Source organism: Notothenia coriiceps, unplaced genomic scaffold (assembly GCF_000735185.1).
Source record: "Notothenia coriiceps isolate Sejong01 unplaced genomic scaffold, NC01 NC01_scaffold00022862, whole genome shotgun sequence".
NCBI classification, from domain to species: Eukaryota; Metazoa; Chordata; class Actinopteri; order Perciformes; family Nototheniidae; genus Notothenia; species Notothenia coriiceps.
The window spans coordinates 152961-179237 of record NW_011355563.1 but is presented as its reverse complement, the minus strand read 5'-3'; the positions used below and the strand labels follow the sequence as shown (position 1 = coordinate 179237).

The following is a 26277-nucleotide window of genomic DNA, read 5'->3' as shown; positions in this document are numbered from 1 at the left end:
CCTATTCTACATTTTAGCATATATATTTGACCACTTAAGTGCCAGTGCCACACATGCTTTCATAGGTATAGGCTACTAAATATAAAAATACAAAGAACAAACCTATTTCTGCTCCGTTTTCTGTTGGACGCAATTCATTTAATTTAGGTAATACATACTTTTCTTGCAGTAAGGTTTTTCATGTTGTGCAACAAATACAAAAGCCTAAAGCCTTGCTCCTGTTTTCCCTTAAACACAATATTTAAAACTTTCCAATCAAATACATTGGGATAGTTGCCACGTTTGATTCATTACTTTATAAAAATTACAGTAGAAGAATGACTAAGCTTGTGCATTTGGGAAACCGCATTTGCAAAAGCAGCTTTTGTGCTGCCAGGAATTGTGATGCATTGTTTTTTTATGTTATACAAAATCATCTTTAACAGGAGGATTGTAAATTAACCATCTAATCTTAACTGGAAATGTTCTCTTGTTTTGCCATTTGACTTTGGGTGACTATTGATCATTTTGATATTTATTGTACTTGTCAAATTCACCTGGATTGCTGCATGCTTTTTTACATAAACATTTATTAGAGATATAAGATAAAGACTTTGAATAATCTCTGATATTCTGATGCAGAGTCCATCCCTTCATAAGGTTAAATAAAGTAAACCAAAAAAGCTTTGCTCAGAGAAAAAGACAAATCATAACCACTACAATATCAATCCGTAGATAAAAGAGTGACCAGTTGTAAAATAATGTGCATCATCATTTATTTCAGTTCAAAATTCTAGCTTCCAAAACAAGTCTGTGGTTAAAGGAAATCTTTTCCTGTACAGTTAAGGTCAGTACGGTCATGTTACGTACAGTGCCATTAAAACGAGACCATCTTGACGGGGGAGGTCAGTGGTTCTGAAGAGCAGACGTTTAATGGTGTGCTCCTACAATGGTGTTTCTGGTGGTCATGCTACATTCTCTCACGTTCTTTCCAGGTCGCCTAAAAGAGGGTTATTTGTCCATGAGGCGCTTAGGAGGTCGGGACTTGAGGCCATGCACACAGAAGTAATTTCAGTCTATTGAAGTCAGCAGGGGAAATGTGACTAAAAAGGAAAGACTGAACATACAGTATTTCGTGAACCACTGCTTATCTTCCTACTGTACTCAAAAAGAAGCTGACATTTAGGATTAGTTTGCGTTAAACTACATCCTTAATGGATATTCCCAGTTCTGAACTACAAGCACATAGCTCTGGAACATCAGCAAACATTATGTGGACTCAAGTTTATCATCGTCACAGTCTTGATAATGAAAACTCGGAAATAGCAATTTTATCAGAACCCACCCACAATCTCCCACATGTATTGCCCTCCCCTCTCCCCTCTCCCTAAAACCACAAGTCTTTAATAAAGCCAACATACAGAGTAGTACAAAACAAAATGAGAACCTTAAAGGAAAATGATCAATGAATGGACTCTATGCACCTTGCTGGTAAACCCGTTGGTGTTGGAAACTTAATCTTGCAGCACTATAATGCATTAACTAACTTTTGTTAAATATATGTATATATTTTTGATATATATATACACAAACTCATGAGAAAAAAAAAACTTAAAAGTCTTAACTTTATTATATTTAGTTTTTAGAGCCATGATAATGGTTTGAGACAAAAAAGGATAAATGCGAATAAAATCAAATCAGCTCTTTTTTTTCTCCATTCAAATGGTTTTTTTGTAGTCGTGACACTGAATTCAGTCGATGGACAGCTCTTTTAATGATGGTTAACAGGCCAGGCATAGGTGTTCTCAGACAGTCCTTCCGCCCTGTTTCTCTCTCATCCAGGTGTGGATCCTCTCCTTCAGCTCAGGGACTGTAGAAATACAAAACATTGTGAGGAATGTATAAGAAACTAACATTTGAATGTAGTAGGCTGTCATTTCATTTAACATTAAGGTATCCTGAAATCACTTGCCTTAAATCTAAAACAAAATAACCTATTGACTGTACCTAGTAAGAAAGACTTATGCTCTTGCCTTCCTTGAACACAACTTAATGTAATAACTGTTGAACAGCATCATGGTGGGTTACCTGACTCCAGCATGCTCTCTGTGAGAGGCTGCCTGTTGAAGGGATCAGTGGGGGAGTTGAGCAGGTGGCGCAGGATGATGGATCGGTCCATGATGTTTCCCGAAGGCAATATCACAGGGTCAGTCATCAGTGTGTCCATCAGAGGGTCTGTTTCAACAAGGTCAAGCATACATTTATAAAATGATTAAGAACATATCACTTTTGCAATGATAAGAAATAAGCTTCAACTAGATATCTTGGGAGTTAAAGTTTTCCCAGAATCAGCACGCTAAGTGCTATTGTCATACAAGAGGCTATACAAGAGGCTTGACAAACATCATAGCCGAATGAATCTTCATATTCAAATGTTGTGCATATATGTGAGCAGAGGTTACTATTTATTCTACCCTCTGGTTTTATTTATTTATTGTGTTTTTATTGTGTTTTTAGCACTTAACACGTGGCTTTTGTTGACATGTATTATTTTATGATTCCTATGATGTTTTAATGTTTTGAAATAAAACAAAAATAAACCACATTAAATATGATCAAGCTGTAAGGCGAGTCATCACCAAACGTTGGTGACACGTCGAAGCACAGCTGAGTAAAAAAAAAGGTTTTATAGGAAACACTATTTGTACAGCCATCATAAACAACTGTAAAATAAATATCCAATAAATTCTCAATGAGGGCCGTCAAAAGTGTGCCCTTTATAGCAATGTCACATGGATTTTACAGTAGGACTTGTGTGTTACAAAAATAAAACCTGGCGTGGGAGATTTTAACCGCAGAGAAAGGCGATACGCAAGCCTCCCGTACGGCACACTCCCGCAACCTGTGGTGGGCTGGCTGGCATATCTGCGAATCAAAGGTGGTATGTGGGCCACGTTCTTGATCTAGATTATATTAAGTCTGTGGTTACAGGATAGCCTCGCTCTAAGCTCACTATATGACCTCTATGAGCTGCAAAAGCCCCCACTAATGTCTGGAATTCAACAGCAACAGAGGCTTCTGAAGATCTTGTCTGTCTGCACCAACTGACCTTAGGTCAGACAAGATTGCTGACCAAGTGACATTTTTTCCAGACACACACACACAGACACACACCTTTGAACTCGTCAGGTGCGTCGCTGTAGTCCATTTCGGATTGGGAGTTCTTGGCGACTATTTCCTCCACCTTGTCCGATAGCAGCTTGAATTTTTCAATGGCAATAGAAGACTTAATACCAGCCTTCCTCATCTTCGAGATGACCTCTTCAAAGAGCTCACGGCTGTACGACCGCTACAGATAAAAGAAGAGGGGAAAATGATTAAAGCGCAGCTGCAGGAAAGCCTCTCTAATGTGAGGTCAGTATCTCGTGTCTTTACTGTGTTTTATTGACTTTACAAATTACCCTAACATATTATTTTTAATCAATTACACATGAGGCAGGAAGGCCAAAACTATTTAAAACTGGAAAAAAAAATGTCCTTGTATTAAGGTTAGTAAGAAGTAGCAAACACAATAAATGTAAGTAGAAAATGCTACATCATCACGCCAACCCAGTGCAACATATACAGTGGGGCAAAAAAGTATTTAGTCAGCCACCAATTGTGCAAGTTCTCCCACTTAAAAAGATGAGGCCTGTAATTTTCATCCTAGGTATACCTCAACTATGAGAGACAAAATGAGAAAAACAAAAAATCCAGAAAATCACATTGTCTGATTTTTAAAGAATTTATTTGCAAATTATGGTGGAAAATAATTATTTGGTCACCTACAAACAAACAAGATTTCTGGCTCTCACAGACCTGTAACTTCTTCTTTAAGAGCCTCCTCTGTCCTCCACTTGTTAACTGTATTAATGGCACCTGTTTGAAGTTGTTATCAGTATAAAAGACACCTGTCCACAACCTCAAACAGTCACACTCCAAACTCCACTATGGCCAAGACCAAAGAGCTGTCAAAGGACACCAGAAACAAAATTGTAGACCTGCACCAGGCTGGGAAGACTGAATCTGCAATAGGTAAGCAGCTTGGTGTGAAGAAATCAACTGTGGGAGCAATTATTAGAAAATGGAAGACATACAAGACCACTGATAATCTCCCTCGATTTGGGGCTCCACGCAAGATCTCACCCCGTGGGGTCAAAATGATCACAAGAACGGTGAGCAAAAATCCCAGAACCACACGGGGGGACCTAGTCAATGACCTGCAGAGAGTTGGGACCAAAGTAACAAAGTAACACACTACGCCGCCAGGGACTCAAATCCTGCAGTGCCAGACGTGTCCCCCTGCTTAAGCCAGTACATGTCCAGGCCCGTCTGAAGTTTGCTAGAGAGATGATCCAGAAGAGGATTGGGAGAATGTCATATGGTCAGATGAAACCAAAATAGAACTTTTTGGTAAAAACTCAACTAGACGTGTTTGGAGGAGAAAGAATGCTGAGTTGCATCCAAAGAACACCATACCTACTGTGAAACATGGGGGTGGAAACATCATGCTTTGGGCTGTTTTTCTGCAAAGGGACCAGGACGACTGATCCGTGTAAAAGGAAAGAATGAATGGGGCCATGTATCGTGAGATTTTGAGTGACAACCTCCTTCCATCAGCAAGGGCATTACATTACATTACATGTTGTTTGTTCGACGCTTTTATCCAAAGCGACTTACATACATTCAGTACTGTGGACAATCCCCACAGGAGCAATTTGGGGTGAAGTGTCTTGCCCAGGGACACAACGACATGCTGACTGCAGTGGGACTCAAACTTGCTACCACCTGATTTGAAGTCTAGCACTCTATCCACTGAGTCACAGCCGCCCCATTGAAGATGAAACGTGGCTGGGTCTTTCAGCATGACAATGATCCCAAACACACCGCCCGGGCAAAGAANATATACCTAACTGTGCGGGCTAATCTATGGGATTTTTACAGCTAAACAGCCACTTATGGGACCTCCTCAATCTATGGATTTACAGGTTACAGTCCACCACCTTAAACTCTATGGGCTCTATGGGCCGTCCGCGCAGACGCCCCAACTTTAAGCGGCGGCTCAGCGAAAGCTGGAGGCCCGGGAAAGAGTGAGACAAGGAGCGCGCAAAAGTAAAAATTGGAACCGAGAGTGGGTAGGGAGAGCAGAAACGAGGAGCAAGAAGACAGACATTACGAGAGCCGAGACAGTTTGTCCCGCCGCACTCACTGTTGAAAACCACTGCCTGCTAAGACACTGGCCGGTTACGTGCCGCTGGGAGCGCACCGTTAAGTTTGAAAGTTGAAAAGTTTTGTTGTCTGAACGCTATGTGATACTGTACAGTTTACACAGCACAGTACATGTTCTGTAGCTACTATTGGCAGCTAGGTAACACTTGTGATACTTTATGCGAATATGGCAAACTTGTTTGTTGAAATGTTAATAAATGGAGCTTCCTCAACAGCCCTCTCGTTTCCCGACCTATGCCCCTCGTGCACGAGGGTATTATGGTTAATTAAACATTTAAAACACCTGCGGCTTATAGTTCCAGTGCGGCTACTATACTATGTACAGCATCATGTCAATTTAGCTGCTGCGGCTTATATCAGGTGCGCCTTTATAGTCCCGAAAAATGACGGTAATTAATTTATTAATAACCATAACTTGCAAATAAATTCTTTAAAAATGAAACCATGTGATTTTCTGGATTTTTTTTCTTCTCATTTTGTCTCTCATAGTTGAGGTATACCTAGGATGAAAATTACAGGCCTCTCATCTTTTAAAGTGGGAGAACTTGCACAATTGGTGGCTGACTAAATACCTTTTTGCCCCACTGTACATGTTACAGTGACTGCCCTCACGGCTTTTGAAATCTAATCTACAGTATTTGGTCTGCGACTGCTTCCTGCTTGCATTATCTGGGGCGAAGTGGGTATTGATGAAAAATGGTTGAAGCACGAGATATCATTTATTAAGTACAATAGAGTAATTCATGCCGATGTCCTCAAGGCAATACGGCCATGCTTGTGACGATGTAGCATAACTTCCTGTAGCCTTTCCCAATGGACATTATAACAACCTCTCACTTGTGTTTTCTCATTAAAGTCAACAACAAATGAAATTACAGTATCTTCTATAAACTTTAGTACAAACCTGGTCATCTGCAATGGCTTTAGCAAAGCGTGCACAGTCTAGCTGCAGGTAGATGTCAGTCAGCTGGTCTAAGAGCTTCTTGGGCTCAAAGCCATACTTCTCTGGGTTTTCTACTTTCAGGTCCCGACACTTGGGCCCGCAGAGCTGCTGGAGGTTGAAGTTTAGCATGGCGGCTAAACGAGGCCCCAGCTCCTGTCAAGAAAAAAAAAGTAATGTTAGTAAAGCTTGTTGTGCTCAGAGTGGCTAATGTAGACTGACTATGTTGCATTTACAGTAATGGTTATTCTTTAATTGATAATACATTGGGACAATACAAAGTGAGTTTTTTTAAATGTCCAGTGGGGGCAGCAACACTCACAGGCCTGAGGAAAGGCTTCTGGACCTGCTTGGTGAGGATGTGGAACATTTCAACCGTCTCTGTGGCGAGGGCCAGGTAGGAGCGAGACACACGCTCATCCTGAGTCAGCTGGGACTGCCGGCTCTGCTGCTGCTCCTGAAAGTTTAAACAGAAGGTGAAAGTCAACAATGCTTTTGCATGATTATTTTAGGGGGAACAGCAATTTTATAAATTACATAAACTAGTCTAACAGATGACAAAATAAATGAATGTACTCCGAATGTCTAGTTATGTCTAGCTATTTTCCATCCTTTGTTTATGCATTTTAAATATTAATTATTATTATTTTCATCATTATTTTTATTATTTTAGTGCCTTAAATTCCAATAACTAACTTTTGCAGCATTGTTTTGTATGTAGGTAATTATATAATTGCATATATAGGTGATAAAGTTTATCATCAGGAAAGCTGTATTATCATAATTAGGCTGAGCACTAACCCTAGGCAGCTGGTCCCACTGCTCCTTATTTTTCATTTCTTCTTGAACTTCGTGGATACGCTTCAGGGACTCAAGGCTCTCGTCTAACAAGAAGGTGGTGTCATTAATCAGCATGTTGATGTAGCGCACAAACTGCTTGCCAGAGCTGGAGGGGAGTAAATTAAAGATGTTAGACAACCACTGAATCAAACCTAAACTGTGCCTTCTGTCTTTTACATGACACAAACTATGCAAAGGGGTCTCACTTGAACTCCTCCATGAAGGTGCCATGGTGGGCAAGGTTCTGCCACAGACTCTTGAAGATAGTGCTTATATGGTACCGTATAGTGAACTTATCATAGAACTCGCTGGTGGCTCCGGTGTGCTCAACATCTGACAAGAGGAGAGTTTTTTTTTAGGAAAAAATGAAAGGATCAAGGCTGTAGAGCTGTATATCTACACTATATTTAATTTTCTACAACAACAGCTTCGAATTACGGTTTCCATGAAACTCACCAGTGTAGAACTTCATGAGGGCGGGAACCAGCTGCTTGATAGACAACGGGTGGTTCTCCATCATTTCAGAGAAGCGCTGAGTACGAGGCTGTACGGCAGGGTTGGTGACGAACAGCACCTCCACCAACTTGGCGATAAGGTAAGGGTTCCTGATGTAGTTCTGACTGCAGATGAACACCACCAAGAAGGTGACTATGTCCTGCACACAGGGCTCATATAAAACCTGGGGGGAATACCTGGATGATGGGAGGAGGTGGAGGAGGTTATGCATCAGTCTTGCTTTTTTTTTTCATTATTATATGGTCTTATAACATCTACTCCCCGAAACAATATGTGATTTGTTTAAACATGGTTGAAGAATGAGGCGAGTGGTTAAGACTGAACTATAAACTTACTGCACAACAAAAAGCAGAAACTCTGCCACATCTTCAATGTAGAACTCAGGCAGAGCAGCAAAGCTTTTAGGAATCTCCGGGTGCAGTGGCAGGTTAATGCTGTGTAAGGAATGAAGAAACAAACATGGTACTTAGATTTCTATTCATGATACACATTCAAGTTAAACACAGCATAACATCTAGCACAAAAAATGCTTTGTGTGATGCCACATCTGTTCCTTTTACTTAATATCACAACAGTGTGTGAGTGGCAGGGAGACTCACTTGGGGTAGGCGGGGTCCACCATGCGCAGAATGAGCTGGATGACTGTGCTGTAGAACTGCAGACATCTGCGGAGCAGGTTCTCATCCAGAAGGCCCACGTCAGCACAAGCTTTGGCTCGCACCAGTTTCTGACAGCACAAAGTCACACATGATAAAGATCACATCTCTGAAAATATGTTCTGTGACAGATGTGCATGTTTCAGCATTTAGGGATAGCGCAGGATCCTCGAATGCAGTAGACCGAGAGCTTAATATTTTGAGGTTTGTACCTTTAAAAATCAGTGCTAAAGGTTTAATTAATCAAGAAAAGACAATGAATTAATCTACTAGGACAAACCTTGAGCTGGGTTTTGCATCTCTTGAGCATCTCTCTGTGCCGACTAGCTAGAGGAGAATCTTTCCATTGGCTCTCACTGTTCTTCAGCTCCTCTACAGTCCTGTCATGGGGGAAAACACCATTAAACACCCGTGGAAGGAGCATGCTTTATTTGTGTGTATACTTTCATAGAGATGTTCAAAAATGTGCATGGTCACTAAAAAAAAGTATTAATTAATACCTGTTCAGTTCTCGGATAGCCCGCAACCTGCGGATGTAACGCCTGCAGCCAGGCAGGATGGACAGATGGTGGGCGTGAAGCGTCAAGAAGAAGCACTCTGTGGGGAACTTGGGTTCTGAGAACTTGCTTGGGTCATCCTCTGTCCACGAGAAGAAAAAAAAATAGAATAATTATTTTCAATATGGAAACGCATACCATCATCAGTGAGAACAAGCACAAGTTTAATTATAGTTACATATATCAGCTTTAATGCTTCCAAAAATAAAGCCAAATTAGGTCACCATTATGTAGGACATGAATTGTATACAGTGCAGCATGTGTAGGTGCACATTTTTTGTAGACGACCTGCCTCTGCCTTATTTGGTTAAGCAGAGGCAGAAGAAATGCGGAGGCAGTCGCACAATGATGATTCATCCAAAATTAACTGGATCAAAAAAGATGCATAGAAATCACCCATATAGCAGGTTGATGAATCACTCTTAAAACATACTGCGTCTAAAAACGACTCCTATGGGTATTTCACAGATTTCTGATAATGGCAGCAATCCATGAACGAGAGTCCACTTTTTGTTTTTGTAAAATAAAAACTGTCCAAATGATAAAGCTGTTTTTTATTTATTTATGTCAACTCACGCATGTCAGTCAGCCAGCTCTTGAGCTCCTCCATGGTGGCTTTCACACGCGTCTCCTCTAGGCTGACGACAAGCCGACACCGGGGGTGGAAAATGTAGTAAGGGTCCACGGTCTCCAGCTTTATTTTCATGCTGAGCTGCTGCAGCACCCATAAGAAGTTGAGCATGAAGCCGTCTGTCGACACAAGCTTATCATCGGTCTGGGAGAAAAGAGGGAGATTTTAGAACAAGTGAAAATCCATGTTCAGAGGATGTACATAAACACTGAATATGAGAACAATCAAGAAACATACATGAAGAGGGATGTTTACTGTAAAGTACATAAGTCCCGATGACACAATGAGGGGACATTAGATAAAAAAGGATAATCCTTTATTAGTCCCACTGCAGGGACATGTGCATTGTTACAGCAGCAAAGGGGATAATGCAATAACACGAAGCATCAGTATAAAGCCTATACTTGTACTGCGTGTAGAAAAGGTTGATATTGCAGTTTAGCATACAGAACTTCTTCATCATCACATAACCTGATATACTTTATTTCCATTTACTTAAATTATAAACTTACGGCAAAAAACACTAAACAAGACTTATGTAAACATTATAACTGAACTGTTTAACAAGATGACGTTTTTAATAGTTATGTTGGATGTGGAATCTGTTGGATGTGAATATGAAGTACTTTTGCAAAATACCTGCATCTGGGCTTTCTTCACATTGTAGTTGACTAGAGCTGACATGTAATTAAGAGCTGACTCGCGAGTTTCCCCATTTAGTAGGATGTTATGGAGAATTTTGAACAAGTCACCCTGAAAAACATTAAAAATAACTTTAACAAATTATTCTTTATACAAAGATAAGCAATTAAAGTAATACATTATGAAGCTGAGACTCACCCTTGCTGACTCCAGGTAGTGCTGCAGGGACTGACTGACCACTCGTGTGTTCTCTATGGTGATGGCAGGGCCAGAGAAATACTTGTCTCCTACTTTCGTCTAAAGGATAACAAAGCGTCTTTACATTTAGCAACTTGTCTCTGTTCTCTTTTCTTAGAGGATTCAGCTGTTCAGTATTCAAATCGGCTACAATCTAAATGCTACTCAGGTTTGTTGATAATTGGATTGAATTGATTAGACTACTCACATCATCCTCAGCAAACACAGAGAGGCTGAAGAAGGCTCCCACGTAGGACAGTCTCTGGATCTCTCGGCCACAACCAGGGCTCAGAGGTTTGGGACACCACAGAGGCAAAGACGTAGCCTGCACAGAATACCAACACAGACTCATTTTACATAGGGTCAAACAGCAGGATTGTTTCTTTGTTATGTTGAACAAATCACCCAACGGGTAAATTGCAGTGAAAGCCAGTATGTGCCAGTCAATAACAGCGGAAGATAATGAGCTAAAACGAATCAAATATTTACTGACACAATGGCACTTTTGGTATTGATTAAATAATAAACTAACATAGATAAGCATCCTATAGAACTAAATGTGAACTCAAAGAACTCTGATTTCAGAAGTTGTTGGCACTAAATATAGACTCAGTCCTTTTCTTTTCACAGGGGAATTTCGCCTTTCCATTCTTCTGTGAAGCGTAAAGACGACTTAGTGTCATGAATAAAATAAGCAGAGGACATTCTTCTGTGCTGACGTCAATGCTGGTATGATGAATATATAAACAACAGAGACACTAGCCAGACTAGCAAATACTTGATAGAAATAAGTACATTAAGTTTTTTTGGTACTTGATTTGGAAATAAATAGCCAAAGGTAGACTTACCAAACTGCAGACTGGGTGAGTCTTTCCGAGCTTGATTTCACAAAGCTCAGCTAATGCCTGCAAAAACAAAACAAAACTGAAACAATGCTCGACTCTCGTTCGTTTTACAGGTGAATCAGGTTATTTGGCATGACCTACAAACTTCAGTCAAATTAACAATCATAATCGGAGATTAGTTTATTGGTCAAGATAGGGTTTACTTGTTACAGTCGTAATAAGCTCGTTGCAACAACTTTGTCTAACACAAACAGAAGTATTTAGAGTTAACTAACTATTAAACAAACCAAATGAACAGAGGGCCCAAAAGACATTACAGTACTTTATTATCGTGTATACCAGTACGGATGGTACTACACTAGGGCTGAGGCCATTACAACATTTTCTTACCATAAGAGGGAATTTAAAGTTGTCACTGTCAAAGGAACATTCTTTTACTGCAAGAGCAAGCCCCCGGAGGATGGGAATAAAGATCTGAAAAAGAAGATGGCAAAGATGTCATGCATCAGAGCAATATCACATTTCATTGCATGTCTAGGTAACAGTTTCAGCCTTTAGCCTAACAATGGCTTTTTACTCCAAGCGTTTGCATTAACGCTTCAAAGATAATAAATGTGGTTTTCATTTTTTAAGATAGAAGCATAATATACTTTTGTGTGCCCTAGAATTATAGACTGTAATAGACTGAAACCCAATGGAAATGAAAAACGTGTCATCCCTGCAAAACTTGATAGGATTGAAAATGGGTGTGTTTGGGGGGGGTCTTCCTGCCACACTATGCAGGAATGAGTTTCAGCAAAAGTGAGCCTGAATCAGCATGTATAGAAAAATGGATGGCCACGCTTCCCACCTGACTGAACACCTCTTCCTCCTGCTGAGTAATGCGCACCAGCTCCTGAATAAAGCCGTACGGGAGGTTCCGACACAGCAGATAAGGTACCAGCAGAGACTGATGGAGAGGGCTCCTGCAGGAAGAAAACAGAGAAGCATTGAGCGGAAAAGAAATAAATAGCTTTCTGGAGCCAAGGTGATAAAGTAGTTGCCATGGAGACTCGGACTAGAATTGAAAAAGGAACAGAACATACAGAGATAAAACGACAGATCATTTTATTAAAAAAGACAAAGATTGTCAGTGTGTTGCTGACTTTCTTACCGTGGCTGTGTCAGGGTGCCCTGCAGGACGAGGGCAACATGGGAAATACATTGAGAGCGAATGTTGCTGAGAAGCTGGCTGGCATTTGGTTGGCTGCATATCTGAGAGAGAAAATAGTAGGAGAAGAGAGAAAAAGGTGAGAGGTGTTATCAAAATGTGCTCCGTCGATTTCACAGAAACTCTCTCCGGACTCTGATGAATCAGTGTTCTTTGACGAGGAGAACCCTTCACTTGTTTCCAGACCATCTGCCCTGCAGCTAGTACAGACTGTCCTCAGGACATTTTGTAACCAAATTAGACATGGAGAAAATCTCAAACGAACTCTGCAGTTGGTACTATAAGAAGGACCATTACAATTGTAAAGCCTTGGTTTAATCTCTTAATGGGTTCTCCACTTTAGCAATAAAGAAATAGGGGACACAATCATTAGCGTAAATCATCTGAATAACATTTTTTTTATGTCTTCTAGGCAGACACTAACCTTGGGAGCTTTTCTCTCTTCCATTCCAACGCTGTCAAAGCGCTCAATGAGGTAGTTCAGCATCTCTGTCTCTTTACATGTTTCAATGGTGAAGCGGTCGCTGGCTGTATCGCAGGACATCCCCCCTCCACAAACAAGACTACAAACAAAATGTAAATAGGAAACAAAGAGGTTGATTAAATAACAGAAAACATCAGAGCACAGAGAGATCCATCGTTAGCTGCAAACACATTTAATGTATGTATAGCCAACAAACTCAAACCCACTCTCAAGGGTCCTGAAAGAAGCAAACTACAAAGCATTAGGGACAGCATTGCAGCATCTCAGTAATGGGCTCTTGAAAAAGAATATCACCATGTCAAACACTCAAGAGCTGTTTGCAGATAGGATAGGAATAGGACTCAGCTCGCCACATGTAACTGTTTAAAATGCTGTTAGTGGTCAGTTGTTACCACAAAACCTGTTTTCAAACATTTAGAGTTTTCTCTCAAAGCTCAAAATGAAATCAAAACTTTATATTGTTAAATAATAACTACATGGCAAAACAAATGTCCTCTTTCTCTGCTAATGATACAGTCAACACATTACATTAATAACACAATTCAAGTCTACCGTAGGCATGACAGTTTGCATGCTGTACTATCAGGGTTATATGATATTGGAAAGTTTCAATGCTTGATCACGGAAGGGCAAGATCTTGTAAATAAAACTATACTTCATAAACATTCATATTAAAAAATTGAAGTCAACCATTATACATAATAGATGGGTTCCACTTAGGCAGGGAATGTCTTAAGAAATAAAGGATTTTTAATATTCAAGGTTGCAGAGTTTCTGCAAATCTGTAGAAAGCATATTTAATACTAACCACCATCAAATATATTAAAGGTTATAGTCAACAGACATTAAACGTGTAACCTCTGATGACAGTTAGAACACTCCTTATAAAATGGCCTACAAGCATTTATTTTTAATTTCTCTACCCGGGTGTGTTTGTGCGCTGTTAGTGGTAAGCCTCGTGGGCCCACTGCAAAATGCAATGGACTCCAAACAGAGCAAGCCCAAACACACAAACACACACACACACACACACACACACCGTGCAGTGGTGTACCTGGACCCAAACTGAACCCTTGCAAAATCCTCCTCCTCCTGAGATTCTTCATCACTGCTGTCCTGAGACATGTCAGAGAGGGCAGAGAATAGGACCGAAAAGGGGCTAACATGACGGGGGAAAGACACAAGGTGAAAGGTTGGAAGAAAAGAGGATGTTGTGCAACATGAGCAAACAGAAGGGAAGTGAAAAAACATGAAGACAGGGATGAAATGGTAACAAGACACACTGAAAGATGACAAGGAAGAAGGGAGCACCAAGGAAAGGATGCTGGAGGGTTGCATGCTTGCTTGAAGACCACTTCTCGTGCTGCTTTTTAAATATTCATTCATGCCTAATGGCTAGGGCTGTGCAATTAATCTTATTTGAAATCGCAATTACGATTTTGGCTTGCCACAATTACGAAAACAACATCATCGAAATAAACTATTATTTTGCTTTGCTAGGTTGTGACGGTGCACTGCAACATATTTGATCTAATTTATTTTTGGTCTAATTTATTTTTATTCATCATACACTGAACAAAAATATAAATGCAACACTTTTGTTTTTGCTCCCATTTTTCATGAGATGAACTCAAAGATCTAAAACTTTTTATATATACACAAAATAACCATTTCTCTCAAATATTGTTCACAAATCTGAAAAAATCTGTGATAGTGAGCACTTCTCCTTTGCCGAGATAATCCATCCCACCTCACAGGTGTGGCATATCAAGATGCTGATTAGACAGCATGATTATTGCACAGGTGTGCCTTAGGCTGGCCACAATAAAAGGCCACTCTGAAACATGCAGTTTTGCTTTATTGGGGGGTCTGGGGGGGGTCCGAAAACCAGTCAGTATCTGGTGTGATACAAAAACAAAAGTGTTGCATTTATATTTTTGTTCAGTGTATTTATATATGTTTAGTAGCTTGTGGAAGTGCGCTCCAAAATATTTGTTGATCTTGTTTATTGGTATTTATTATTTTGATATTATTTATTTAAATGTATCATTTCATTTATTTTTGTATTGGTTTTTCAGTTGAATTATACGTTCAGGGTAATCAACAGTTAAAAATATACTGTTCAAATTATTATTTGTATTTGTTTTAGAGTTCAATAAATTGATATTTTCAAAGTCAATGAATAATCGTATTTAATAATCGTGATATCAATTATTGACCAAATAATCGTGATTATGATTTTTGCCATAATCGAGCAGCCCTACTAATGGCTGCAGCTTTTTACTCCCCTTCAGAACATTTTTTCAAACCAATAACTGAACTGACTGTCACCATCACTTGTCTTGAGCAAGCCAAAGCAAAGCGGGGTCAGACGCATCTAATTGGCCAATTATTTGAAAAACGATTTTAAGCAATGTAGGACAAATACAACATGTTTGTTAAACTATGCTTGTTATTTGTCTGAAACTGTGTTAGATTTTTTCAAAATAAAGCTGGATAGCAACAAGCAAAACCAACCTAATACTAATACAAAATAATTAATCAAAGCTTGAACCCTCCATTTGCTTTTAACTTAAGAATTTAAACATAAATATAATACAATATCAGGTTGTTCATTGACTTTCGTACAAGCAGTCTGAATATTAGCCATTTGTTTGTTATGAAGCTTGTGTATATTTGAAGTAACTGCATGAAACTTAGCAGCAGAAGCAATTTAAACAACAAAAAGGATCTGGCCAAAGACTCAGTTCACAGCCAACTTCAAATCTGAGGGTTCACAAAGAGTTATGGTTTTAGTATGTTTGCACACTGACATGCAAAGGACTGATGAGATACCTAGATGGTGGGATCCTGGAAGCAAAGGCAGACTGTCGGGCATTCGTTCTGGGAGAAGGGGGCACAATGGGAGGGGGTGTGGAGGAGGCTTGGTTGTGAGCCCTAGATGAGCTCAGGGTGAGGGTCTGAGGGCTGGTGGGTGGAACAGGAACTGGGGTGTTTGGAGGAACGGAGGGTCCAGCGGGGCTAGGAGAGGGTCCAGAGAAGGTAAATCCTCTTTGACCAGGGCTAGATGGGGAAGGAGCCCCCCAGGGAGAGGTGACAGAGTAAGGCCGATAGCGCTGGGAGATGGGCATGGGGGCAGATGGGGGGTTGAGAGATGGTCTCAGAGCAGTAGTAGCGGTTGGGCTAGGGGGCACAATGAACAGTGGGGTAGAGGGTGTGGAAGGTAGAGAGGGTGTAGTAGGACTGGGGAGAGATGGGGAGGTCCTATTGGCTGCATCCAAAGCCATCGGGTGAGGACTACCACACCCATACAGACTGTGGACAACATTGAGACGAAGATTGGCAAAACTCATCTAACAATGATGTCTTTAGAATTAGAAATAGTCAACGCTCAAAAAATACGTAAGTGTATAATAATAAGAAAAAAAACACATGGGTTATCCGATCATGGAACACCAATAGCATATCAATAAAGAACCCCTTTAGTGTAAGGGACCGATACAGAGCCTAGATATGTATCTGGGAGTTACACTGCGAGAGCTCATTACATGGACTCAAAGGACTTGCCTGGACAGAGAGCTGGCCCCAAAGGACCCTGCACTGGGGCCCATCGGGCTGCCACCTTGGCTGGAGGGCTGCACCAGCGTCAGGCGGTGGTCGGGGGATTTGGCTGCAGCAATTGGCTGAGAGGTGGCGGTCAAGCTGGCAAATGGGTTTTGGACGCGTGAATGGGAGGACATCATTAAGACTTCCATCAGGATCTGGCCAATCAGGTCTTTGAAGTCAGAGTATACTACAGGAGAGAGATGAGAACAGAACGGTCATGTTTTTAAGATGATCAGACTTGGTTTTTAATTATTATTATTTGTGTCTCAGTTTTTGTTTTCTGTAATTTTGAGTGCATAAGCCTTCACTTTGGAAAGTAGGGCAAAATGCAGTGTAGTTCAACAATTTGAACACTTGTCATCTAAAAGTGGACCCTTCTCACACTAAGTGAAGGCCAGAATAACCTCTTCACCAAACTTGTGAAAATGGCTGAAGATGAATCTGTAGCAGTTGCTCTGGTACACTGCATTATACAAATGTTAGTTATACAAGTGTAAAACTAGAATGATGTACATTTTGAAGAGGAAGAAAAAAAGAAGTGTGAAACAGTCGTGTTTGAGACCAAACTACCCTGTTGAGATGTACCTACTATGCAAGTAAGTACATATGCAACACATTGTACCCTAGGGAAGTGGTATCCCAACAGAGAAACAGCATGCCTGTATTGTCATAATGAGTTAAGACGTTACTCAACGACATACCATCTTTAGGGTTCTGGTGGAACTCTGCAGCCAGTGAAGGTAGAAAGATGACATCTCTGTCCTGCTCCTTCCACGATACGCGGAGGATCTTACAAATGAGCTGCAGAGCCTGTTCTTCTGAGACATCCGAGTTTGCAGAGGTTTCCTGAGGTCAAGAAAAGATAGATACAGTAAGGGTTGGATCACAATCTAGAGCAAGGGTGTCAAACTCAAGGCTCGGGGGCCAAATCCGGCACGCGACTTCATTTTATGTGGCCCGCAAGAGCTTGTAAAGAATATAATACGTTTATTATACGGGTACATGCCACTTTACAGAAGCAGGTTGCCCATAAACTACATGTCCCACAATGCATCTCGTTTTGTGACATGCGCACCGAAGACACTTGCAATTATTTGCCCTGGACTTCTGCTTTCAAATTGTAGTTAGTTATTACCCTATCAGTTAATAATCCAATTCAGAGGCAATAATGTAATATAATACATTATTTTATATATTTATATTTATATAGTTACATCCGGCCCTCTGAGTGCAACCATAATGCTAATGTGGCCGGCGATGAAATTGAGTTTGACACCCCTGATCTAGAGCCATTTCACTAGCATTACTCTAAATCTCATGATACTCATTATCTGGTGATCACTATCTCTCTTTAAAAGAAAGATATGCATTTGTTTATCAATGAAGTGAAATAAAAAGAAATTGAAACCAAGAATGGCGTGTATGGAAAGTCCCTGGGAATAAACTTCTGTAAATACCCAAAGACTCCTTTTATGATTTGACTGACTTCCTTGATCTCAATGTGGGCATGATCAAAGTCAAGTAATACAGGGTTAAAGGGCATCTTGGTTGAGTAATGCTCACTACTGCTGTTTACCTTGTCAGTCAAGTTCCTCTTCTCCCTGCGATCGCTGTCCTCCACCTCCATGTTCTCGATCCCTGAGTCCACATCCACCTGGGACATGCTGGAGGGAGACAAAGGTGAAGTGCTTAGAAAGTCTCTTCATCACTAAGCTGACTTGTAGTAACCGAAGGTTGAAGTCACTCTTGAATATTGTTGCAACTTTATTCAAAACAATCTGTGATCATTATTGCATGTCTGTGGTTATTTGGAGGATACATGTGTTCCAACACAAAGCCTGAGATTGATCATCAAAGAGGTTTTTTTTGGAAAATCATGTTGATCCTTTTAATTATCTGGGTTATTAAAGTCTTTGAACTAATAGTTCAATGTGCCGTTCGAACAACTCTTACCTCTTTTCACAGGAGGCAGTGTCAATGTCCATGCTCTGCGACCGGGACAGACTCTGGGACTGAGTCTCAAGGCTGTTGGAAGGGGAGCTGGAGAGGGAGCTCACACCCTCACTGCTCTGACTTCCATATGCCACCCCTGCAGAAGCAAAATAATACAACTGAGCACCTTCAAGGTTGACCATTTATTTGCATTGCTGTTTTCAAATCCCATCTACCAAAGCCTTCATAATTCAGATTGATGCATCAGAAGAGATAAGGTTCACAAAGACAGTTTCATCTTCTAGGTCTCCTCTGAAACACAAGGCATTTTTCCTTCTATTTGTTTTATTTAAATAATGCTATTCCTCAGATTTAGTTTTGGTACAATATGTATTGCACTATTTATAAACTTTGTTTATATGCTTTAAGCAGCCAGTTTAAATTAAAAAAAATTATTTTAGGCCACACTTGGATAACAAAGGCTCAGATTGCCATTTTTTAAGAGCAACATGGTGAGCCATACCTTCATAAGCCCTGATTACAGCAGGTAGAGAGAAAGCTGATTAACATGCAGAATCTTACTGTGTGAGAAGAGCTGGAATTACCCACTCATTCCTGGTTGCACAATAATCATCAGAACCAACACTTAAGTCAAATAGATGGCATATACACTGTTTCAGGAAAATATTCATAGAAGATGCATCAACATGTACTGAAGCTTTGTATATCTGCGAGGAACAAATTAATCAATTAAAAATAATTATGAGTACTGGCAATTCAAGCATTAAAAAGGCAGAATTGAAAAGCACCAAAACCAACAAACAATGCCAGTAAATTGTTACTCTATCAATACAAGGCCCACTGGTGAATTTTATAGAGCATTGCATAAGCATCAATTCTTACTCTGTTTCGCACAGGGACTCTGTTGATCTCATCAAGCTGCTGCAGTTTGTGTTTGTCATTCAGGGACAGAGTGTCTGACTGGCTCTTGCTGTTCAAATATCAAGGTCTCAAATACATAAAGGACCCTTTCAGTGTTGTGCTCAAACTCAAACAACCAAGGTTGTTTATGTTCAGAGATAAAAACTCAGAGACAATGTGTCACTGGATGAGTATGATGACAGAGTTAGACTTATGATCACAAAATAGGCTTAAAACAATAACCCTATGCTGATAATAAGAGAAAGCTGTGTGGATCTGTACCTAATGTTGTCAACATCCTAATTCACCAGAATTAAAAACAGTCATTTTGATGAACTCATGCATCTGAAAACCTATAGATCGTATTTAAATCTTACCAGAGGTGCCCATAGGGGATGTGACCGGTGTACAACTGTGGACATTGAGCCCCAATGATTGAGAGGCAGCTGGTGGCTGGGGGGCAACACCTGAGGGTCCAGGGAGGGGTCCAGGGGGGGTCTCTCTCTGTGGGGATGTCAGGGGTGTGCTGAGAGGGGTGCTGGGCTGTGACGTCTGTCCACCTGCCAGTCGTGCAAGTCTCCTTCTGCGAATCTTGAATAAATAGACCAGCAAATTAACATATTTACTGTATGCTTACTATACAGCACTTCATAAAATCAAATGACCGTTAGAGCTATATTAACCATACAATTATTAGCTATATATATTTTTTTATATCTAAATAATTGGCACAATAAGTATGGATAAAATAAAAATAATCTAAGGCGATTCTTCTACGCTTATTACCCATATTAGGTCATTAGCACCCGACAAAAATACACACATTTAAAACTCAAGCCTTAACGAATAAAAACATACATAAATACAGTGTAACCTACACTGTAAACAAAATTAGATGAGTAAAAATCGAGCACCAGGGCACAATACCATTACTCTAGTAAATCAACAGCACGCTGTATTGCAAGTTGATCGAGTAACGTTGGCTAAATACGGGCACAATGTGACAAAGAACTAACAGTTTATACGATGTTGTGTGAGGTTTGAGGTAACAGCTCAATGGCAACACTTCTCTCAGCCGGCCAACAGTTGATTGCACAATGGTGGCCCGGTGTGTCTTTTTTATGCTGAGTCGTCTCGCAGGCTAATTTTTTGGCTGTTAGCAAAACAACGTTAGCAACTGTCAACTAGCTTACGGCAGGAAAATATGCCAAATCAACTCAGAATACAAAATGTAACCTTGACTGTCAATCTATATCATGAAGTAAAAACCTGCAAAGTGAAAATAATTCAATGTACGTGTATTAGTTATCAAGTTAAGCAATGTAATCCATGGAGCAGTTTGTACACAGCCTTTTTAGCATTAGCTAGTTAGCATTTTCTCCGGCTAAATTCAATTAACGTAACTGACAACGGTGACATACACATACAAACTAAACGAATTTAGTTAGTTCATTTTGTTATTTTACCGGCTTTCCTGAATAACCATCCTTTAGGTCACGTTGGGTACCACGCACATTTGCATGCTTGATTTGAATAAGGGTTAAATGTGTGATTTTGTCGAGGATACATTTCTTCAGTTTAACGTTAGACTATGCTAGCCTCTGAGCTAGCTCAAGTAGCAAATCCGCTAGTGGCAGAACATATGAGGCCCAAATAAAAGAAAGGATTTTCATTTCATTTGAAAGTAAGCAAAAATAATTCACATGTATTCTAGCAACACAATTTAAGCGTTTCATCCCCATTTTCGCCTTACCTCATCTGCGCTCAACTCCTCCATCGCAGCTAGGTTAGCTAGCTTTTACACTTACAACTGCTTTGATGTGTGCCAGCCAGAGCCAGCTAGCTAGCCTGTATTAGAACTGAATATGCATAGTCCAACTAGTTCAACAAATAAGTGTCAGTCTTGATTGTCTTCAAGATATAAACTATGACACCAGTATACGGAGGGTGGCAATATACAGTTCCTCCAAAAAGTCTGTCGTTTGCTAGTTTTCTACCAAGAATGAAACAAAAAGAAAATAAGCTAGCTATTATACGTCAAAATACAGCTGCAGCCATTTTGGTTCTACACAAATGTCACGTGACCCAGAGACTACTGGGGGAGGTGTAAGGCTTCACTGTGTCGCACAGATAAATGTTATTTTACCTGTTATATGTGAATATTATCGTGATTTACATGGAATTTACTGTCAGACAGCTGATCTATGCAAATCAGATCCATACTTGTAAAAATAAACAGCACATCCTGTCTATATTTGTTCAAATCAGTGTGCATGAAAGGGGCATAACAAGGTCACTACAAAGAGGTTTTACACGACCCTTTACTGGTGATAGGAGGCTAGTAGCCTACCAGTTAAGACACCAATAGGTAGGCTACAGATGGCAGGCTAGCAATAGTCATTAAGAAGGAGATGGGAAAGGCATTCAGAGTAGATGACCATTACATGTATGTAGGATCTGTAGGCCTATGTGTAATGTGTATTTGTAAAGTGCTTTGAGAGTCGTTGATAAAGCGCTATAATAAATATAAGGATTATTATTATTATTATTATATCATTTTCTGACATAAAACTACAAATACCACCCTGTGAGAATGACTGATTAGTAATTTTCCTGCACTCAAAACCTTAATTAAAAGTGAGTGTTATCATCAACATTTGTTTAAATTATCCAACGTGAAAAAAACGTATTCTGCAGTAATATGTTAACTGTTAGTGTTATTATGATGTTTCAATATTAATGTTACTTCTGTGTGTGTTGCATTCTAATGCTGTTATACGCTAAATTGAACTCATTTACCCGGCAGTTGGGTAGCTTAATCTACAGTAATGCATCGCTTTCTATAAAATCAATATATCTATAAGAGATATCACATATCTATAAGTGAGAGAAAAGGTTTATACAATCAGGAAGATAGGTTTTTTTTTTTTTTTTCCAAGGATAGGATGATTAAAACAAGGTTGAATAAGAAAAATATGCCACTTCAGATTTAAAAAACCCACTTTATTATACAAAATTATACAAAACTCTATTCCAAATATCACATACCTCACTTAAGTTGTACATTGGGAATAAATGTATCTACAAGAGAGAAGGATTTTGATTTTTAGAATTAGGCCAACCAAATGTCATATGGCCAGCACAAGCGAATGCAAAGAAAATGTAGTATTTCAAATGTGTCCAATTAGACAATAAAGATTTGAAGGAAACAACAAGTTTGCACCGCACAGAGCCAGCATTGAGTCTCTAAGGTAGCTTAAAGGAGACAAAATCAGGCATGATGCACAGTCATTTCTCTTTACTTCATTAGGCCGAGCACCATTTACCTACAGACCAGTTTGGACATTGGTGTCTGACAAAGAATGCACTGATGCCATCTAGTGGTGTAAATCAATACCCTGACAGGAAAGACATTATCACCAGAACTGAGCTTTGAAGTTACATTTCCGAAAAAAGACCACTGTGGTAAGTGTGGTATTAGATTTGTGTATCTAACACACCTCTCATCACAGTAAATTCTCCAGAAAAACAACTTTCATTCCTCTTCACTCGTTCGCATTCTTCTTAAAAATTTGCTTGCAGACTTCTCCTTCACAGTACAGCTCCTGAGGGTCACAGAAATGTACATTTAATATGATGTTAAGGTAACACACTATGGATGAATAGGCTTCAAAACCTAACTAATAAATATCACCATTAAAGTTCCTTAGTTGAATACTAACATTAAGACACTTAAGTATGAAACGTTTTCTGAAGTTTCATGTCCAAAATGTAACTCAATAATTGTTTTATTTAATGTGTGATCATTTACATTTCCTCAACAGAAATATAAACTTAAAAACAACCAAGGTTTTAAATTCTTGCCCAAATTCTGAAACTTGACTAGTGATGAAAATACAATGTTAATGCCTCTAGTGTCGACATGCACTCTTCTTACCAGATGTAGCTTGTCCTCTTCAATCCAGTGAGCCCAACCCCGGTTCTTCTTCTCTCCAATCTGTTCACACACCAGTTTATTCCCCTCCCATGTCACCAGTGACTGCACAGATGGAAAAGAAAAAGAGAGTTTAAATCACAACAAAGAACAGGTTTAGCAGCCCATACAAAATGTTCTGGGCCAAGTGGTTACAGCGCATGCCATATAACCACCATTTACCATGCTCCTGCCTTAGGCCCTTTGTTTGTGTCATACCTCTCTCTCTCTCTTGCAAAAATAATGTTTTCACTTTGAACAAACAAATCATCAGCCATTTATCTTCACCTTGACACGTCTGTTGTCCAATCCCTTGGTGAACTCCTCAAACTCCTGACCCACTCTGAAGGCGATGGTGTAGTTTTTGACCTTGCTGGTAGTTTTGATGGTGTACTGGTCCCCCTGCTGCTCGATCACCTTCTTCACCTTCACCGTCAGAGCAATCTTTCGTAAGCAAGGGCTGATACCTGGAAGGGTAGAGGAAGTGTTGAGTAAAGTAAACAGAGAAAAAATCTAAGAAGATAAAATCTCACACACTATTATATATATAATATATAATATTGTGATATATATATCACAAGGTCCCATGCATACCATACATTTTGCTGTTGTGTAAAGATTTACACTGCTTAATGCGGCAAAGTATTTCCCTTTGTGCCCTATTTAGCGTTTACATTTATTTATTTAACAATTACTTAACCAGAAGATTGCAATTTAAATTCTAATGACTCTTTTTTCAAGAGAAACCTGGTCAAGATAGGCAGCAGCAGGATAAACAAAAAAACATTACAGGCAGAAAACACAAAACGAAAGCACATTAAAAAGAAGGAATCCGCCTTTGTATAATGCTTTCTTTTTGGACTAAGAAACATTTAACCAGATTAGCACATCAATTTTCATCAATTTAACAAATATTTAATATCTGAAAACATTGTTGGATTAAATCAATCCTAAAGGACTTACCCAGTGCAGTCATGTAGCCCTCCAAGTTGACATTGCTCATGATGTCCCATGTATCACAGAGGCTGGCTGGCATTTTGATGACTTTCTTTCCCTCCTGAGACCTGTGCGTGCAAGTTAAATGTGATCTTCAATCTGCTTAGCTGATGAAGAGTCCTGAAGAGAGACTAAGAACATGCTATTTGGTGAGAGACCTGGAGGTTTTAAGGTAGGTGTGCCTTCATCCTATTCGCTGTCCACGGTTTGAGGCTGAGGGAGGTGCTCTCATCAGTGACAACATGTCAGACTGGTCCCACCACAAAGATCACTGAATAACAAACGTTATTTGTGTCAAGTGTCACAGATTCATTTCACACAGATGCAAACAAACACAAGAACAAATATATTGACCTTTATTGGTTAAGATTCCTGCTCTGATTGATTTAGACTATTTATCTTATCTTATTTTTGATATATAAGCTTCAATTTTTAGAATTATGCACATATTGTCAATATTTTCTGTGTGTCAACAATGGAGAAAAATTTAATTTTCTTTGACATTTTTCTGGGGATGTCCCAACAGACAATACAGCAAATGTTGAAATATTGCGATACTTTCATCAGTGGGCTATAGGCTCAATCAACATTGTGTTTCCTCCTTTGGAGATAGATAGTGCCTTAAGTAACAGACCTTTATTTCAATGAAAATCTTCAAGATTGCTTAAATATTTCTAAGAAAGTTAGATTATTTATGATCCTTCAAGTGTGGTATTTTTGTGTCCTTTAACAAGTGACTTTTTGTGGGTAAAAATGTTATCCATAAAAAATAGAACACAAAATCTATCCTACGGATATAGGTAAGCCCAATATTAAAATACTTTACAAATGTGCACACTTTTTGTTGAGGTTAGCAATAAGTGCGTAAGACGAGTCATATATTTCATTTGTGCACCTGCAGTTTTTTTATGACGATGACCTTTGTTAGGATGGCACACCTATTTATGAAATGGGGAAATGATAATATAATAAGACTAACAATCATTATGCTGTGGTTGTGAAAGGATTCGCCGCACCTTTAGTGGGAACGAGAATAAACCACATGGAACTTGTCCAAACATTAAGCTAGTTCTTCTTCCTCGTGATTTCAACTAAGCAGCAATCCGTCGCTCTGGTGTGATGCAGATAAACTTTGTCAAGGTTTTTTCCCACACATTACTCTACTTGTGCATACATTCTGTCATTGGCAACTGAAGCAGACATGAGTTGTTTAATATGTAAAAAAAAACGTGACCTTGTAATGTAATGAGAAACAACCGTAGTTTAAACCGTTTAACAGTTACTTCACGTTTGTACTGTATTCAGTTTTGATGCAATCTAATACCATTGAGCGAATAATAAGAGGGAAACAACTTCAATACTAAGGAAAGCAATGAGTTTTAACTGGCCACGTTTGTTATTTCAGCTATTATCTTCTATCAATTGATGATTACCTGAAAGATAAGTTAACACACATGATTTTAATCAAACAAAGAAGGTGTTGTTTTTGCACTTCCTTACATGAGGAAGTTAGATGTCTATCTGTGTGGCTATATTACATTACATTACATGTTACTTGTTAGACGGTTTTTTTCCAAAGCGACGTACATACTCAATACTGTGGGCAATCCCCAAAGGAGCAATTTGGGGTGAAGTATCTTGCCCAGGTACACAACGACATGCTGACTGCAGTGGGGTTTGATCCCAACACCTATAGCATTGTGATTCCTGATGGTAACAAATAGCCTCCAAGTCTTAAAACCGAAAGAGTTGTTTATTTCATTTCAAGTCAATACAAATCACACATTTACTTTCAAACTGGGAGCACTGAAAAATAAACATGTTCAAAGAATGAAGGAGTGAATAAACCAAATCCTGCTCTAGGTACAAAACATGTGACAGGTTCAGAGAGTATATTGAAGCATTGAGATAAAGTAAGTTCAACTTTTAAAATTAACTTGTTCTTAATCATACTTCATTTTCATCATATTTCATTGGCACAGTTGCCCGTTTTCAATGACCTCTCTACCAGATTAATCATATATATTCATATATATTTTTATTT

General features: G+C 39.4%; 2 protein-coding genes across 4 annotated transcripts; both read right to left on the bottom strand.

Moving 5' to 3' along the window:
• Positions 1–733: 733 nt before the first annotated feature.
• On the bottom strand, positions 734–21334 carry ube4b (ubiquitination factor E4B, UFD2 homolog (S. cerevisiae)). 3 transcript variants are annotated; one of them, XM_010781169.1, is made up of 29 exons: positions 21018–21334; positions 19642–19855; positions 18365–18500; positions 17988–18075; positions 17113–17257; positions 16373–16598; positions 15641–16120; positions 13860–13964; positions 12746–12884; positions 12265–12365; positions 11962–12076; positions 11502–11585; positions 11115–11171; positions 10475–10591; positions 10228–10326; positions 10027–10140; positions 9333–9531; positions 8700–8838; positions 8480–8579; positions 8143–8270; positions 7879–7977; positions 7484–7719; positions 7234–7360; positions 6989–7133; positions 6510–6644; positions 6152–6343; positions 3154–3328; positions 2068–2214; positions 734–1849 (listed from the first exon to the last, which is right to left on the bottom strand). In XM_010781169.1, the coding sequence occupies exons 1-29, from the start codon at positions 21039–21041 to the stop codon at positions 1785–1787; spliced, it is 4131 nt and encodes a 1376-aa protein (XP_010779471.1). In that variant the 5' UTR covers positions 21042–21334; the 3' UTR covers positions 734–1784. The 3 variants fall into 3 exon arrangements, with proteins under 3 accessions (XP_010779471.1, XP_010779472.1, XP_010779473.1); XM_010781170.1 differs by lacking the exon at positions 13860–13964; XM_010781171.1 differs by lacking the exons at positions 13860–13964; positions 15641–16120.
• A 912-nt stretch (positions 21335–22246) lies between these two features.
• Positions 22247–24450, bottom strand: rbp7a (retinol binding protein 7a, cellular). The gene is made up of 4 exons (XM_010781167.1): positions 24201–24450; positions 23526–23704; positions 23202–23303; positions 22247–22869 (listed from the first exon to the last, which is right to left on the bottom strand). The coding sequence occupies exons 1-4, from the start codon at positions 24271–24273 to the stop codon at positions 22810–22812; spliced, it is 414 nt and encodes a 137-aa protein (XP_010779469.1). The 5' UTR covers positions 24274–24450; the 3' UTR covers positions 22247–22809.
• Positions 24451–26277: the final 1827 nt, after the last annotated feature.

Excerpts from the sequence above, each read along its gene's own strand:
- ube4b (XM_010781169.1), bottom strand. The coding sequence starts at position 21,041 with ATGGAGGAGTTGAGCGCAGATGAG. Across the intron at positions 10,141-10,227 it reads ACTACCTGGAGTCAGCAAGG|GGTGACTTGTTCAAAATTCT; the intron begins GTGAGTCTCAGC and ends AATGTTTTTCAG. Across the intron at positions 8,271-8,479 it reads GATGCAAAACCCAGCTCAAG|AAACTGGTGCGAGCCAAAGC; the intron begins GTTTGTCCTAGT and ends TTGTGCTGTCAG.
- rbp7a (XM_010781167.1), bottom strand. The coding sequence starts at position 24,273 with ATGCCAGCCAGCCTCTGTGATACATGGGACATCATGAGCAATGTCAAC. Across the intron at positions 23,705-24,200 it reads GGGCTACATGACTGCACTGG|GTATCAGCCCTTGCTTACGA; the intron begins GTAAGTCCTTTA and ends CTACCCTTCCAG. Across the intron at positions 22,870-23,201 it reads AAGAGGACAAGCTACATCTG|GAGCTGTACTGTGAAGGAGA; the intron begins GTAAGAAGAGTG and ends TGTGACCCTCAG.